General features: G+C 61.7%; 1 protein-coding gene across 12 annotated transcripts in view; it reads right to left on the minus strand.

Moving 5' to 3' along the window:
• The window catches only part of ADAMTSL2 (ADAMTS like 2), a 33,368-nt gene that overhangs the window by 5,176 nt on the left and 10,981 nt on the right, over positions 1 to 17,211 (minus strand). For 9 of the 12 annotated variants that reach the window (XM_086324215.1, XM_086324217.1, XM_086324211.1 and 6 more), the window contains 5 exons: positions 15,654 to 15,829; positions 11,016 to 11,364; positions 9,410 to 9,782; positions 4,722 to 4,819; positions 345 to 471 (listed from right to left, as the gene is read on the minus strand). In XM_086324215.1, the coding sequence (XP_086180341.1) occupies positions 345 to 471; positions 4,722 to 4,819; positions 9,410 to 9,782; positions 11,016 to 11,364; positions 15,654 to 15,829 (1,123 nt within the window). The remainder of the gene's footprint in view (positions 1 to 344; positions 472 to 4,721; positions 4,820 to 9,409; positions 9,783 to 11,015; positions 11,365 to 15,653; positions 15,830 to 17,211) is intronic. The other 3 variants (XR_015136085.1, XR_015136086.1, XM_086324216.1) reach the window with 2 other exon arrangements.

A 17,211-nucleotide genomic window follows, 5' to 3' on the forward strand; every position in this document is an offset into this window, starting at 1 on the left:
CCAGCTGCGACCCCATGCGGTTCCCTCCAGCCAGAGCACCTTCCGCTCCTGCTAACTCCAACTTGGGGTCCTGCCTCAGTGTCCTGGGGCGCCCAGCCCCACTGAAGGGAAGAGGGGACCCCCATGACTGCACACCCAGCTTCTCAGAAAGGAGCAGATACATAGGGAGCAGAGGCCTGGATGGACCAGAGACCCCAGGATGGAGCAGAGACCCCAGGATGGAGCAGAGACCCCGGGACGGAGCAGAGACCCCAGGACGGAGCAGCCCCCTGGACACGGCATGGCAGAGCCCCAGCTCACCCGCCCCCCAGCACACACCCTGTCCGGGGCCTGGTGGCAGGTACCTGGGCTGGCACTCCCTGCCTGCGCAGAACTCCTGGACGGGCTCGGGCCGGGTCAGGGCGTCGCAGTAGCTGTCGTCCACCTCGATGCCGTCATAGCGGACGCACATGGCATAGGTCGACAGGACCCCTGAGTTTAGGAAAGGGAAGGGCGCCTGAGCCCACTGTGAGCTCTGGAGGCCGGCAAGCGGGCCCCAGGGCTGCGGGCGATCCACCCGGCCTCTTGCGCTTCCTGGTTTCAGTCAAGAACAACGACAGGTAAGCTGAGCAGACTGTGGGTGGGTCCCAGCGAGGCCGGGTCTGTGCATCTGAGCTCCCTCCCCGCCTGGGCCCAAGGGCCTGAGCTCCTCTCTGCACAGCCTACCCTGCCCAGGCTGGACACCCAGTGCTGCGTCACAAACCCTGAACTGAAACGAGGAGGTGATGTGTTGGTTGCTTCAAGCGTGTCCAACTCTGCAACCCCATGGACTGTAGCCCGCCAGGCTCCTCTGCCCATGGGATTTTCCAGGCAAGAATACTTGGGAGTGGGTAACCAGTCCCTTCTCCAGGGGATCTTCCTGATCCAAGGATCAAACACAGGTCTTTTGTATTGCAGGCAGATTCTTTACCATCTGAGCCACCAGGGAAGCCCAAGAAGTCTCAGTCATTTGGGCTTTTAGTAAACTCGGAATGGCCCTCACAGAGGCTCAGAGGCAAACACAGCCAGGTGCCACTTATTTTCATTCATTCAATGACTGTTACGTGTGGGTAGATGGATGGATGGATGAGTGGATGGGTAGGTTGGTGGTGGATGGATGGATGGGTGGATGGACGGATAGATGAGTGGATGGATGGATGGGTAGGTTGGTGGATAGGTGGGGAAGTATGGATGGATGATAGATGCATGGATGCGTAATCTAACCATTCCAGCCCCTTCCAGACTCCTCAGATATTACATTCGACCTTCAGGTCCTCCCTGCCCTCCCATGGCATGCCCTAGTCCTTATCAAGCTCCCTCTCAAACTTTCTTTTATCATTTTTGTGATTAAATACCTGCTACTCTATAAATCTCGGGCTTCCCTGATAGCTCAGTTGGTAAAGAATCCGCCTGCGATGCGGGAGACCCCTGTTCAATTCCCGGGTTGGGAAGACCCGCTGGAGAAGGGAAAGGCTACCCACTCCAGTATTCTGGCTTGGAGAATCCCATGGACGACGTCCATGGGGTTGCAAAGAGTCAGACACGACTGAGAGACTTTCACTTCACTTCATTTCACTCTATAAATCCCGTGGGGGGACCGTATGTAAAGGGCCAGCCCTCAGCTAAAATTATTCACTCCTTGACCGCCACCTCCACCTTCTGCTTCTCTGGTCTTCCTGCCCCGCACCCCCATGCCAGGCACCAGGCTGACACAGGGGCCAGGCTCGCTCCACAGTGCGTGGTTCCCTCCCTGCCAAGGAGCCAGGGCAACTCGGGTGAGCGTGAACACGGGTGGGGTCAGGGGCTGGGGTTGTCTTTATTACCAGCGCATGCGTGCCGAGGGGCAGGGACCCAGCCTTGCCGGATGATCTCCCCTTGGGGGTTGCCCTGCCCTGTAAACCAAGAGCCCCTGCTGACTCGCGCTCCCTGCCCAGGGGCGCGTGTCTGAGAGCCGGCAGCTCCTGCCTCTCCAAGCCCCAGCCTTGGATGGAATGAAAACAGCCTGGGAGGCAGCCCACACGGGGATTTTTTCTTTTTTCCGTGAGGGACGAGCCAGGTTGCAATCACGGCTTCCCCTCTGCCAGCGCTGGGCTGTGTCGTCTTTAGCCGTCGATGAGCGGGGGGCTGGCTTCCTGGCCAGGCCTGCTCAGAATGTTCCAGAGACACCACTTCTGGGGCCCAGAGAGGTCCAAGTCTGAGGACTCGCAGCCCCTCAGCAAGCATCTACTCGTTCTCGCCTCGTCATCAGGGCAAACAGCAGGTCCTGATCAGGAGGGACGGGACTGCTGGTCCCAGCGCCGTCCCCGGCTGGGGGTGACGTGAGGGCGGTCAGACTCTCCAGGCCTCCGCTTGCCACTCACCCACTCCCGGGAACCCCCCAGGCGGGACGGGAGGCACAGCTCCGGTCTTCTGGACACCACCTCACGGCGTCAGTCCTGAGTGCGGGGCTTCTCAAACCTTCTTACCGAGCCCTTCCTCTAAAGGGAAGGAGCAGGAGGCCCCGACGCCGGACTGGGTGGGCCTGTTCTGCCCGCAGGCGGGGGGTCTCAGAGCCCGTCCACTCCACTCCCCTCGCTCTGGGCCAGGGGGATGCCGAGAACCATCGGGAATCATCCCGTGTGACTCAAGCGAGGGGTCCAAACTGATCCACCTGCCTTTCTCCCCCTCTCAAGAGCATCTTTAAGGAAAAGAAAGAATGCTTGCTGCTATGGCTGCGATGGCCGGGGCTCAGGACACAGGAGACTTGCTGGTCACCAGTGACGTTTGCACAGGCCCCACAGGCCACAGAAGGTTTGTAAACCACTACCCTCTCCCCCGATCCCCCTGGGGTCGGCGCCCCGAAAGGGGGATTTCAAGAGGAGCCCGCCACAGGGTGTGTGGAGGTGAGCCATCCTGCAGGGACCCCGGCTCACCACCTCTGTGGAGTGCCGCCTGGACCCCATTTGGTGCCTCCGCGCCGACGGGGAACCCACTCTGGGTCAGGGCCGCTCACTCCAGTCCCAGACGGGCTCGTCTGAAGGAGAGCGCATCCTTTCGGCAGAGCCAGAACCTGTCTTCCTCACTTCCTTTCTTCTTGCATCCTACTTCGCACCTCGGGCCGCCCAGGGCGGGCCAGCCCATCCCCTGCCCAGCACTCTGTGGGCGTCGAGACACAGTGCGGCGACCTCCCTGGGGACCACCTTCTGTCCAGGGCCAGGCTCAGCCGCTCGCCACCAGGGCGGCTTCATCCAGGAGGGATCTCAAGCCTTGTCACCTCCCAGGCAGGGACATGTCCAAGGGGAACAGCAGACGCTCCCCACCGCATGTGCTGTGGCCCCCTCGGCACGCGTGGGGTCCGACGGATAACGTCGGGGCTCCCGATTCAGAATGGGACCCTGCCCTTCAGGAGCAGGCTCTCAAAGCGGGCTCCTCCAACACCCCGCCCCAGCACTCAGCCCCGACTTCATTCCCCGGACCAGTGCCGTGGCTGCTCCAGGCCCCGTTGGTGGCACGCAGCAGCAGCAGAGGTCCTGCTGACGGCAGCCAGCTGTCAAGCTTTGACCCTGATTGCTTTTTTTTCCTTTCCCATCTGCCCCTATAACCACGTTTGGATAGGTGGACGTCCCATCTTACAGGTAGAGAGCAGAGACTAAGAAATTAAGAGCGTGGGGTGTGGATGACCAAATAGTTCATCCCAAGCGCTTACCACACCCCGACAAAGCCCTCCTCGAACCCTCCAGAATATCAGGGGCAATCTCAGCCCATCACCTGCCCTGCTTGGGGGAGGAAGGACGGTGTAGCGGGAGCGGGCCTGGCTTCCCGCCCGAGACAGAGAGCCGGTGGCCCCCGCAGCGGCCCGCAGAGCCACCTCCCCAGCTCCTTCCCTGGCCACATCTCCTGAGATGCTGCACCCCCACAGGCCCCCGGCTGCCCAGGGCCCGGTCAGCCGCTTGCTTCTTCCGCCACACTGGCCAGAGCGTGCAGGGGCTCCCAGAGCTCTGGCCAGCTGGGGTGGCAGTGCAGGGGCAGGGACCTCGCACGTTTTGAGCAGCAGCAAGCCCAGTCTTGCGCAAACACCACGTCCCAGGTACAGATACGGCAGCGCCTGGGGTCCCCCTGTACTTGCCACAGGCCGGCACCTGGGTCTAACGTCCAGCCTTACAGGGAGGGGACCACGCTAGCGGCAGGTGGGGTCCTAGCCTCCAGGCTGCCAGCCAGCGTCTTGGTGCAGCGACGGCCGGCCAAGTGAGCAGACAGACATCGGCTCAAGCCCTGGCTTGACACCTACTGACCGCAAGTGTCTGTCCAGGCAACCCCAGGGCCTCCGATACCCGCCGCTGTTTCCTCCCCAGACGAGGCCCTAGAATCTGGAAAGTTTCCTCTGTCATAGTCCACATGGGCCTACTTTCCCCTTCTCCTCACCACCCGAGGTTTCCTACGTTTTAACCAAGAGGAGGCTTTTCCTAACAATGTACTGAATGCGGAAAGATGGACGAGGGAGCCTGGGGGTGCTGACTGACTCCCACCCGGCTGGACCCTTACGTGGTCCAGCGCGCGGACACGCAGGCTGCCACCGCGTCCCGCCGCATCCCGTGGGCCAGGAAACCGCTAGATGAGCTCACCGCGGGCAGTTCGGGGCTACAAGCAAGTGCACGGGCCCGACGCCCAGACTCGCGCCCGCCGTGGAGGTGGGCTCTGCGGGCGCCCCGGCCCGCCTCGGGTACCTGTGGTGCAGGTGGAGCTGCAGGGCTCGTGGGACGACAGCTTCCACCGGTACATGTCCGCGGGGCTCACGCCTTGCTTGCGGGACTTGGGCCTGGTCCTGAAAGCGGGTGAGGCAGAGAAGGGCTGAGTTCCGGGGAAGCACAGGTTCTCATCACTGGGGCAGGGGGCGCGGGTGTGTGTACCTGTTCTGAGCCCCTCCTCCGGGCAGAAGGGCAGAGCCTCGCTGCCCTTCCGGGGACCCCAGTGCCCACTGTCTAGAGGGAGCACCCCCGGGGTGGCAGGGCTAGGAGGGAGGGGGAGCTGGCATTTTCCATCTCAACAGCGGGCTGAGCACACGGCCCTGCGGCTGTCGGGGCCCTCCGGTGGCTCTGGGGGGCGTGGGTGAAGAACTTGGGGCTCCCCACCATCATAGTTGCCCCTTCCACACCCACAGGCCTCTCACCAGCCCCCCAGCAGGAGCACGCCGATGACTCCTCCCCCATCCCCGGGAAGGGGCCTCAGAGGCACCTGGTGTGCGTGGAAGGCACCGGAATCCTCTCCTGCAGCCTTCCCCAGCCGGGATTCTGACTGAATGGGGGCCCCCTGGCCACCGGGCCTCCGGGGATCAAAACAGACCAGCCCCGGGGGCAGACGGGGGAGGGCCGTCCCCTGCAGACGCCTCTGCCCAGGTCTGAGAGGGCTGCTGAGCAAGGGAACGCCTGGCTGGGTCCCCGCCAGCGACGGGCTGGGATTCTTGGCCGGAACTCAGGCGGCCCGGCCAACTATTGTTAGGACTGTTTGCTTCTTTGAACCAGTCGGTGTGCTGGGCCCAACCTCGGGATCCAATGTGCCGGCTCGTTGTGGACTCGGCAGGAGCTGAGGGAGGTGACAGAGACATCTCCCCGAGCCCAGCATCTGCCCGGAGAGGCAGCCGCCCCCGGAGCCAGCCGGGGGGCGCGGGGCGATGGGCCCACTGCCCAGCCCTGCTTCGCTTCCTATCCAGAGGGGCTGACGGAAGACCACCTGAAGCCGAGACCCTTGCACGGGGCACACCCACAGGTCCTTTCTGGGGACCTCTGTCACCCCGGAGGTCAGGCTTAGGGGAGGGTTTGCAGAGTGCACATTCTGAAAGGCTTTCCAGGGGCTTCACGGCGGTCCAGCAGCTAATACTTGGCCTTCCGCTGCAGAGGTTAAGGGTTTGGTCCCTGGTCGGGGAGCTAAGATTCCACATGCTTCATGGCCAAAATACCAAAAACCCATTAAAAACAGAACCAATATTGTAACAAATTCAGTAAAGACCTTTAAAAGATGGTCCAGAGCTACAACAGCAACAACAATAACAACCAAAAAATTAAAAAAAAAACCTTTAAAACTAAACAAATAAATAAAAGGCTTTCCCGTCAATTCTGTGAGAGAGACCTTGGTTTGGATTTGACCGGGAGTTTGCCTTCCAACTTCTGGAATTTCACAAGAATGGCTCTTACACTGCACTTGTGGCCTTGAAGGCACGTCCTGCTCTGAGAACCAGGAAATAATCTACCCACGGACGGACATTAAGTCATGAATTCACTGATGTGGTTCCATGAGCCCAGGAAGGAGGCGAGGCGATGGAGTGGATAGCCTACGGCAGTCTGTCGCTGGGTCACACCCGCCGAGACCCCTCGCCGGGTGGCCTCACCCTCCCCGCGTCCAAGCCTGCCCCGGCCTTGCCGCACATACAGGGGGCATCGGAAGGTCCTCCCCTATGCTCCTGAAAAGTGAGGGGGCCCTTTCAGATGGGCCCCCACCCACCCGAGACCAGGCAACTCTGAACAAAGGGCCCACAGCGCCTCCTCGGGGAGGGAGAGCCGGATGCCCCGCACAGCGCAGTGACCCCCGCCCTCCTGTCAACGGCTTCCAAATCTCCCCAAGAACAAACAAGGACCAAGGACTTCAGCCCCCGCCCCGCCACCCCACCCGTGGAGGAGCCGCGCCATCTTTATCTAATTACACACTCCTGGGCCAGCAGGCAGCGTGACTCATGGTGGAGAGACAGCAAGCCGTTCAAAATAACCCTCTGGGTTTTCAGCACCAAAGATCTTTCTGGAGGGGCTGCCCGCCCCAGTTCACACCAGCGCAGCACAGGAGAGGCCCTCCTGCTCAGAACACGTCTTTGCACAACATTGCAAGCCTATAATGCTCTGCTCTCTGGGGAGAGGAGCACCCGGGAAGTCGCTGGACCAAGAGCCCGCCACCACCTCCGTCTGGAGGGAAGCTAGCGCCCGCTGATTGCCAGGCTGGGCCGGGCATCACGCATGGACACTCCAAGTCCTTCATCTGGAACTTTCTCTGGATGGCCTGGATGGTTCCTAAGAGACTCGGAAAGAGCTTTGCTTCCCCGCCCCCACCCAGGCTGCGAGAGAGACCCCATGTCTGCATCCCAGCCCTGGTGTCTGGAGTCAGGCCTCCCCTGGTTGTTCGAGATGGTTCCAAGAAGGTGAAAATAACCTTGCTCTCTGGACCACGCCTGGATTGCGCCCTCCCTGAGCAGACGCGACTTCCTGTGTTTGGACAACTCGCCGCGCCGGGGCTATTTTGGCCTGGCGGTTTCCCCCGCCGCCTCCTCAGCCCTTTATCTCCAAAGACCATCTTTGGTCTCCGCCAGCGGTTCCTTTGAAGCTGCTGGCGGGCAGTGGCCCCATCTCACCCCGTCGGGACTTTCTGAGCCCTGATGGTCATTGTATTGGTTCCTGAATCCCAGACATTCCCCTAAGGGCCCAGGAGTGGGGGCGGGAACCCACAGGACCAGATGGAAGAGACTCTTTAAAATGTGACCTAAGGACCGGAAAGCTGCTACCGTGACCCGGGCTGGGGATCCTGGGGATCCTGGGGTGCCTGAGCTGATGGCCCTGACGAGCCCCCGACAAGCCCCTCACTCAGGGACAGGGCACTGAGGTCCACAGAGCATCATTGGTGTGTCCCAGTCCCGTGGGACTCAGGTGTGCGTGTGTGTGCGTGTTCGCGCGCGCGTGTAGGGGGGCCGAGCTAGGATGGTGACCCAGATCTCCACTGCACTTTCCGGGCCTCTAGCCACGTTAAACAGCAGCCTGTATGTCACCTCCGTAAACCCATTCAGGCAGGGACTGACCATCGGAGAGCTGGCCATCCTCACACCCATGGCCCTGGAGGCTGAGTGCATTCGTGACCCTTCCTCTTTCCTGGTTCCTGGGTAGGTGCCCTGGATAGAATTCAGTCCTCTGGACACCCCTGAGGCTGAGAAGAGCCCCCCAGGCTCAGAGAATAAGTAATCGGCTCCAGGTCACACAGGCAAGTGCAGCTGATTCTGATTCCCACTCAGACTCAGAGCCTGTCCCCCTCCAGCCGCTGGGTCCCACACATCCCTAAGGCCCACTCTGCGAGCTTCTGGACCCATGTCGGGCCAGCAGATGGCCTCAATGGGCCTTGGGAGAGGAAGCAGAGCCTCAGGGACTCCGGACCTCCCACTCTGTCCACATTTGCAAAGTCTCCCCCTCAGAAGGGCCCAGATGTGCCGGGGAGTCTCACGGAGCCTCAGAAAAAAAAAACACCTTGAGAATAGGGCCAGAAGGGCACCTCCTGTGGGCTCAGGGGCCCAGCCCCCCTGCTCTTGTCCTCTGGGGATGAGTTGCCTCCAACCGTGCCACCTTGAGAGTGAACCCCAAATACTCCATCAAACTCAGTTCCCTAAGGATGCTCCCCCTCTGCACACCCAGCCCTGGCGAGGGTTCCGCTGGCTTGGTGTCTAAAGCCAATGGGTTTAGGTGGGTCCGCAGAAAACAGGACGAAACAAAACCCACTGGGCTTGTTCCGGCCTCCAGGCCCTGCCCACACTGGTGTCTGCTGGGCCGCCTCTGTCTGCTTAAACAGCCTCGCTGCCCTGCGAGCCTCTGGCCGACAGGGGCCTGGTCACCAGGATTGTCCTCTTGGAGGGACAGTGACAGCAGCAGGCCTGGAGCCACCCTGCTCCCAGCTGGCCCCAGCCCCGGGAGGCTCCTGGCCTCAGACTCCTCCAGGGCCAGCTGTGACCGTCCAGGCGTCCCCAGCCATGACCGTCCAGCCGTCCCCAGCCGTGACCGTCCAGGCATCCCCAGCTGTGACTTTTCAGGTGTCTGCAGTGTATCCTCACCGCTGGACCCTCCCACATCCCAAACCCAGAAGCAGCTCCAGCCAACGCCGCAGAAGGCCTTGTTCCCAGTGCCTGACCTGGGATCTGGCCCCTGGCTGGGGACCCCACTGGACCAACCCCAGGTCTCCTCCCTGGCCAGCAGGGAAGGTTGTCCTGAGCCATTCCACCTTCAGGGAATGTCCACCTCGTGCCTGATGGCCATGTGTGCAATGAGCGTCCAAAGAACCATAGGACGCCAAGCCTCCAGGCTCTGAGCCCCAAAGGCATCACTCACTTACCTCTCTGAGCCCTACCAGTCCCTAAAGACAAGGGGCTGGGATGAAAGCCTGCCTCTGTATGGGCGATGCTCAGCCCCAGGTGCACAGGACTGTCCACCTCCCCACTTCCCAGCCCCATTGCAGAGCAGGAACTTCAACCCATGATACTAACTTGTGGGAAAGACGCTAAAACCCAGGCTTCTGGCTCCCCGAGGGGCCAGGCAGGGGCGGCCCCCTCCCCCTTACCTCTGCCCAGGCCCCCCCACCCCAACCAGCCCTGGCAGACAGGGCAGGGGAGGCCACCTACCTGGCCTTCTGCGTCCGGTTCCCGGCCAAGGCGGGGAGGCTGGCGCTGGCGTTGGGAAAGGGGGCCTCGGAGGAGGTGTTGGCCAGCCTGTCGCTGCTCAGCTCCAGGTAGGACCCATTGAGCAGGTAAGCTCCGGCCCCCTCGCTCTCCTCGTAGTCCAGGTAGAGGCTCTCGGCTGGGGAGCCCCTCGGGGCACCCTGGGAGAAGATGCTGTTGACGGTCTCGTTGAGGGGGAGCTCCCTGGAGTCGGAGCCTGCGCCCAGCAGCTGATCAGAGATGGCGTTGGCCGACAGCAGCTCCTGGGAGGCGAAACGGGCGTCGGCCTCTCGGTCGTCCGGGTCTCCCACCAGAGCAGTCAGGGTGGCGTTACCGTCTACGGGGGAGACGAGTGCTCAACCTCCCACGATCCCTCATGTGGGGCAAGGGTTGCCCTGGTTGCGGGGGGGTGGGGGGGCAGGTAGTGCAGACCAGGGTCGGGGGGGGCGGGGCTGCAGCAAAGACCCGATCCAGGAAGCACCCAGAGGCAGGTTTCCACCCCGTGAGAGGACCCAGATCGTCCAGCAGAGGCCCGCAAGCCGACCCAGACAAGCTCTCGTTGGGGAACCTGCTTGAGCTCAGCAGGGGCGTTGAATAGGGTCTCCCAAATGCATGCCTGCCCCACAACCACAGAATGTGAGCTTCTGTAGAAATAAGATCTTTACAGGCTACAGAGCTCCAGAGCAGATCGCTACAGGTTTAGAGTGGGTTCTAACTGCAATGCCCCTGTCCTTAGAAGAACACGGGGAGACACACGGACACAGAGGAGAAGCCGCCTGAAGACAGAATCTGTACATTTCTGTGGCTTTATGGCCCCAGCTTGCAGTCGGTTGCCACCACAGCCCCAGGGAACTAACAGCCTCCGAAGTGTTTTCTACCTGAGGACTCCGAGGGTCTCGGAAATATGCCCCCAAGTTAGCAAGCACATTCTTCCCAAGCCCGGTCCACCCTCCGCCCTTGGCAGGAGTGATGGTCGCGGCCAGCCCCCCACAGCCCTCAGGAGCATAGCCCAGCTGCCAGCCTGGGGCTCGGGGACCCCAGTCCACCCCCCAAGTCTCCCCCTGCACCTACTGCCACTCCCCCTGGAGACCGCCCCATGCAGGTCCCCTGCCTGCCCCAAGCCCTCCCCTGGCTCACCCTTAACTCACTCCTGGGCCCTCAGTCCAGGGGTCCCCCCCACCAAGGGCTCGAGGTCCTCCCTGTACCCCTCAGTTGCCCATCACTCCCTTCCAGAGCTCTCGCCGCACCTTGCTGCACTGTCTGTCTGTCTGTCTCCACCAAGTGGTCAAGAGCACAGGCTATAGGGTCTGACCCTCTGGGATTTGCCCCCAGCAGATGGGGATGGCGTGACTTGGGCAAGACCCCTCCCTAGGGCTCAGTCCCCGCTTCCATCAAGTGGAGATAGCCTTACCCGCCTCGAAGGAGCTGTGTGGGGGGGCACCCCTGCCCCGCAGCCCGTGCGTGACCAGTGCCGCCGCCGCCCTCTTCTGCGGGCTGCGGGCTCTGAAGACCCTTCACCCGAGGGCCCTCTCCCTAGGAGCCCCCCCGCCCCGCCCCTCCTCCTGGTTACCTCGGAAGCCCTTGCCCCTGGGGGGCCCCTCGCAGGCCCTGCCGCTGGCCTGCGCGCACACCTCGTTGCTCTCCTGGCCTCTGCTCAGACCCAGCTCGATCCCCGGGCCCCGGTGGCCAAACAGGCGGTTGTCCAGGCCCAGCCGCTCCGAGGAGGCCTGGCCGAAGAGGGAGGCGTTGTGCTGCAGGAAGCCCGCCAGCCCGACCCCGTCCAGCTCCTGGCTCTCTGCGCTGTCAGAGGTGGGATCCGAGAAGCTGTAGTAGATGGGCTGGAGGCGGTGGGTGTGCGGCGGCTGCAGCAGCGTGTACTCGAAGGTGATGGAGGGGCTCTTGCCATTTTGATTCCACACCTGGGGGCGGCAGGAGAAGACGTGGGACCCGGGCCCCTCCCCACCCCAGCCCCTTCCCCACCAGCCTGGAGCAACTGCTCAGCCCGCCGCCCACGAGCCCCTTGAGGATAGGAGACTCTGGTCCCAGAGCCGCGGGAGGGTTCCCAGCCACGCACAGGCCCACAGCTGAGTCTTTCCTGGGGACTCCTCCTTGCCTGGAGGACGCTGCCTCGCCCGCCCACTTAGCGCCACGAGCAGCCCGTGGCCAAAGACGGGTGAACACAGCCCGGGACCAGCGGACAAAGCCCAGGCACAGGCAGTCAAGGGCGCGCGGGTAGCAGAAGTGTTTGTAAGGTAATAAAGCCAGTGAAAACCCAGCCTGCGTTTTACCGTCACCATGTGCCGGCGGTCCTAAGCAGTAAGACTGGATGTCCCCACCACCTGCCCCCCTGGCCGCGCGGAAGGGCCAAGGCCCAGGCCCCGGAGGGCCCCCAGCATCACAGCTGGTGGGGGAGGTGCTGAGGCTTCTGTTGCGACTGCATCACCACCAGCATCTCCCCGGCCTGTCCAGCTCCCACCCCCACCCCCCGAGGGGTCGCCTGGTCTAAGTCAGCTGGTGTCAGAAGCCCCAGGAAGTGGGCTCTCAAATAGGAGTTTAGTGTGGGGTTCCCCGCCATCGGGGGTGATTTCCTGGCGGTGCACAGACCCCTAAGATCCCCCCACATGGGGGGCTGGGAGGATACAAGAGGAATGAAGTGTGCTTTGGGTGCCATGTCTCAGGTGTTGGGAGTTGGCTGGAGAAAATGTAAGGGTCCATGGAGGAAGACAGTGGAAGGCTAGGGTGACGTCACCACCTAACCCGCAACCTAAGGCCGAGCCAGAGGGCCTCCTCGGTGTCGCACGGAGACACGCACGTCCCCCGGCAGGACTAGAAAGTGTACCGGAGGCCAGAGAACCAGGCTGGCTTCTCCACCTCACCAAGAGCCCGACCCGGGGAAGACTTGGAGCCTGGGGATCTCAGTGAATCTGCTTGAAAATTTTGAAACCTCAGATTCCCCTGAATCTCAGGGCCTGGAAAGCGGTCGTTCCACCCCTGCAACAGCCCTCGCCGGAAGATGGCACAGAGGTCTCTGCCTTCAAAACCCCACCAGCCTCCCTCAGGGCCGTGTCCGCCTCCTCCCTGGACCACCCGGCTGGGGGCTCACGCTCAGACCCCTTTTCATCTGCTCAGGGCGGCCATGAGGCTGCTCAGGGGAGAGGGGCAATCTGTCACAGGCCTGCGGGACCAGCTGCCGGGGGCAGCAGAAGCTGAGGCTGAGTGAGGCCTCAGGAGGAGTCTCCCAGGGGAGCCCTCGTTCAGGATGAGGGAGGACCCACACTGGCAAGAGCCCCAGGAGGAGGTCAGGCCGACACTGAGGGAACGATCCACTCTGGGACCACCGCGGCAGACGGCGAAAGAGTGAGCGCCGGGCGACTATTTTCTGTAGGATCGCCTGGAGGACACGCCGTCTGCCGCCGTGAAAGGAAGTGTGACGGCGAAGAGCCACCAGCACCACTCAGAGAGGCACCCGAAGGCTGGTGTCGGGGGTCCTCGTGGGCCGCGGCTGGTGGCCAGAGGTGCTGCTGCGTCTGCTCTCCAGGACAGTCAGAACAAGGTGGCTCAGGTACCGTGATGAGCCGGAAGGTTGCCACGGTAGCCAGGACACATCTGGACATAGCTGATAGAACAAAGAGCGCCCTGGGGACAGATGCGTGGCCAGAAAGGTGCATCTCCATCCATCCGATCAGAAGAAATCGAGGGTGGGTACGCACGGGGCAGAGGCAGCTGCCACATTAAAGTATCCACCCCTGCTCTATCTCCTGGATCACTTTTTAGACCCAGAATCCACTGAAGGATGGAACGGCCAAGTCCCCGGGAAGAAGGCTCCCCCAGTTCTTTCCCACAAAAACTCACAGCTATTTACGTGGTGAACTGCTCAGTGGAGAAACAGACACCGTGGAACCTGGGTCCACATGGTCCTCGTTGACCAGGGACCCAAAGCATCATTACTACCTCCCGTTACTGTGAGAACACGTGGGTGACAGCTAATGGCCCCAAGATGACCCTGGTCGGATCCAGAGTCCGTCCACTGTATCCAAGGCTCACCCAGCCCCCAAACGCATACTTGGGAGTTGGCTGAACTCTCATGTTGGCTCCCTGACCTGGGAGGGAGTAGCTATACCATAATTGGGAAGCCTGTGAACCTGAGTCCCAACCTCATCCAAGAGGGTAAATCAGAAACCACATCACATCCTTGGGGAAAACAGAGAGATCGGTGCTGCTCAAAGACCTCAAGGATGCGCGGGTGCTGACCCCATCAAGGCCCCCATTTAATTCAACAGTTTGACCCCAACGGAAGCAAGACAGAGCCAGGAGGGTGATGGTGGACTGCCACAAACTCAGCCCAGCAATAGCCTCACCTGCAGCTCTGGGACCGACATGGCGGCTTTTCTAGAGCAGATTAATGCTCCCTCTAGCTGACCGTGTGTGGCCATCCGTCTGGCACATTCTCGTCTGCCCCTTCGTGTGTGTGGCTCTGCTCCAGGGCCACCCTGACTCACCCACTCCCTGTCACAACACAGGACAAAGGGGTCTGAACCATCCCACTCTACATGACCTTGATCCTCTAGGTTGACAACATCATGTTTATCAGATGAGTACTCCAGATGCTCGGAGATTAACCACTGGGAAGACTGGCCCCAAGTCAGTGAAAATCTCCGGGTCCAGTCATCAAGGATAGGAAAGGACCTCTCCTTGAAAATAAAGGGGAAATGACCACATCTCACGCTCCCCCATCATGAAGAATTTTGGACACAACATATTCCACGTCTGGGAGTACTGGTCCAATCCATACACAGGATTTGCTTTGAGTGGGGTCCTGAGGGGGAAGGGCTCTGCAGGAGATCCAGGTGGTGGTGCATACATCCTGCCACCTGGGCCATAGTACCCAGCAGCCCTTGCAGTAACAGAGGAGTCTGTAGTGGAGAAAGATGGACTGTGGAGTTCCTGCCAACCTTAGCTGAGAAAATGATGATGTAGACCCTAGCGTTCTAGAGAAAGGCCATACCACCTAAAACAAATAGATGTGCTTTGGGAAAAGCTCCTGGCAGGCTACAAGGCCCTTTGACCACAGACCATCAAGTGACCAGAGCCGGACAACGTAACACAAGGCCCCACAGCTCCGTTAAGTTCCGGGGTTGGGAGGGCCCAGCAGCAGTCCAGGGCTAGAGCGACAGAAAGCTGGTCAGCAGGTGACCCAGCTGCCATCATCCACGACTCTCGCACCAGCCTCCTCTCTTAGCTCATGGCTATGGCGGCGTAGGGCACCCTTCTGACAAAGTCAGAGAGGAGGACAACGGCCAGACTTGACGCGAAATCAGGTCAGCTTGGTCTGGGGGTGCAAGCTGAAAATGAGCTCTGCTCCGGAGCGACCCTGCAAAGTTGCTGTGAAAGAAAACCCTCCCAGTTAGCTTCAGGCAGTGCGTGCAAGGTGGTCACCCAATTTGTAAGGAAGGCAGGGTGGCCCTAGGTAAGAATAAATGCTGACTCATGGACAGTGCAATTGGCTTGGCTGTTGGTCAGGCGCCTGGATGGAAAAGATTTTAAGATCAGGGAGGAGGTGGTCTGGAGAAGGCGCGCCTGGGTGGATTCGGGGAAGAGGGTCTCTGGTTCATCTGTTAGTCCCCTCGGGGCAGCCCCCACCCCGGGAGGGCCCGAAACAACCAGGCAGGAGACAGAAGGGGTTTGCCGGCTGACACGGGCCAGCCTGTGGCATCAGCCAGGCAGGCGGGCTCCATTCCCGCCATCTCCCTCAGTGTCCACGAAGGCCGGCAGGCCTCCGAGAGCCTCAGAACTGCCTCTGAGCACCCCCTGATCTCACTGACAGTTCCGCTATACTTCCAGAGCCGGGCACGAGGTGGCAGTGACCTTCATTTCCGGACAGGAGCCCTGGGGAGAGTCCTGGCAAGCTGGGCCTAAAGGCTGCACTCTCCTGCCCTCTGTTTGGGCCCCCACCCTGCTACCAAGCCGTGAGCATCCCGGGGCCAGCATCGGGGGATGGCTGTGACAAGCTCTGCCGTGTCCTTGGCACTGAGGATCTGGGGAGGGGAGGGGAGGACCACACAGGTGAGAGGGTGAGCGAGCGAATGGGCCAATGAATTCATGAGTCACTGGGAGGCCAGTGAAGGAACTCAAGTCTGAGTGAGGGCTGGGATGAGGGCGTGAATCAGCGAGTGACCGGGGGAGCGAAGGAACCACCCCAGGTGCGCACCATGACATTCAGGCCCTGGTTGGTGGGCCCCTGTGCCACGATGTACTCGATGCCCGTCTCGTACACGTCCATGGGCCGCCGGTACTTGACCACGGTTCCGGCGATGTTGAAGTTCTTGGGGCTGTCCACCTTGAAGTTGCCGTTGAAGAAGAAGTAGCCGGCTTCATCTGCAAGAGCTGAAACACCACAGCTGCCCAGTCACGTGTGCCGGGGTTGGGGGTGCAGGGAGGGGGCTGAAGGGCCAGGAGGAGCGGGACCCCACACTCGGGCTCTCTGGTTAGCCTGGCCCTGTGACCCCCAAACCCTCAAAGCCGGGAACCTCCATGTGGTGTGGGAGTGGCAGGCTCCGTCTGCCACAGCATGTGGCCCTGGCCGGGGAGACGTGAGTCCTCATTCCTAACCAGCCTAAAATAAACAAGGGCTTGTCTAGATGACCCAAGGGTGGCTGGCCCAGGGCCCGCTTGGTCCTGCCATTCTGGTGGCCTCGGAAGGGCCTGGGGATGCAGGGCGATGAGGAGCGTCAGGACCGAGCGGCCAGGTCTAGACACACGCTGGACCACAGGTGTCACCCAGGTTGGGGCCAGGACACCAGCCCGGCTCTGCTAGAGATTCCCTGTGAGCCGGGGGGACTCGCCACTCTCAGCTTCCCGCCCCGACGGGGCCCACGCTGAGAGACTGCAGCCCTGTCCCAGCGTCCCCCGCAGGCCCTACCAGACCACCCCAGGCGGACCGGCCTGGTGCTCTTGCTGGGAGCGTGAAACTCTGCCAGGCTGGGAGACCTGGCTGCCCCTTCTCCCAGGCAGAGCTCCCAGTCAGCCTCTCTCTGAGGCAGGGTGTGGTGGACACTTGGAACCGAGGACCTCGGAAGGACGTCTGCTCCTGGAACTGGAACCCCCACCCCCACCAAACACCCCTGGCAACAGGCTGGAACGTCTGCCCGGAGCCGGGCGGCTGGCCCTCCCCAGGGGCCTCGGGGCTGGCGGGGGTGGGGGGCTCCACCTCGGGGACAGCGTCTCTTCCAGAGGATGTCCCGTTCCAGGAACTGGCCTGAGGCGGGGAAGAGCTTAGTTTCCAAAGCTCCTGATGCAACACGCACGGCGGAGCCCGGCAGTTAATTTATTATCAGACAGACACAGCGAGCAGCCTCCGCCCGCTGGAAGAGCACCCTCCGTGCAGCACCATCAAAAACAACGGGGCAAGAGCATGGGCCGGGCGAGGGGACCCGCGGGGCCGGGCTTGCGCATGGGGTTAAATCCCCGGCCCGCGTCCAAAACCCGCTTCCTGACAGTAATGACCTTCCTTCCTGCGGCTTCCCCGGCGCTCCGGGCCGCCCTCGGTATTTCCACGCGTCTGTTTCAAGAACGATGTCTTTGCAGCCAGCTCTGGGAACACGGTGTTTCCTGGCCTCGCCGCCCTCCCCCGCGGGCCACAGAGCAACCGGCCTGGCAGAAGCCGGGCTCCCGCTCGGGTCCGGGGCTGGGGCCTGGAGCCTGCAGACCTGCCGGGTCAGCGGCTGGCGCTCAGGGGCCCAGACCCTGGGGCTGACAGCCTGTGCAGG

The sequence above is a fragment of the Bos grunniens genome, chromosome 11 (genome assembly GCF_055505025.1).
Source record: "Bos grunniens cultivar Pamir isolate PY7600 chromosome 11, Bosgru_T2T1.0, whole genome shotgun sequence".
Classification (NCBI taxonomy): domain Eukaryota; kingdom Metazoa; phylum Chordata; class Mammalia; order Artiodactyla; family Bovidae; genus Bos; species Bos grunniens.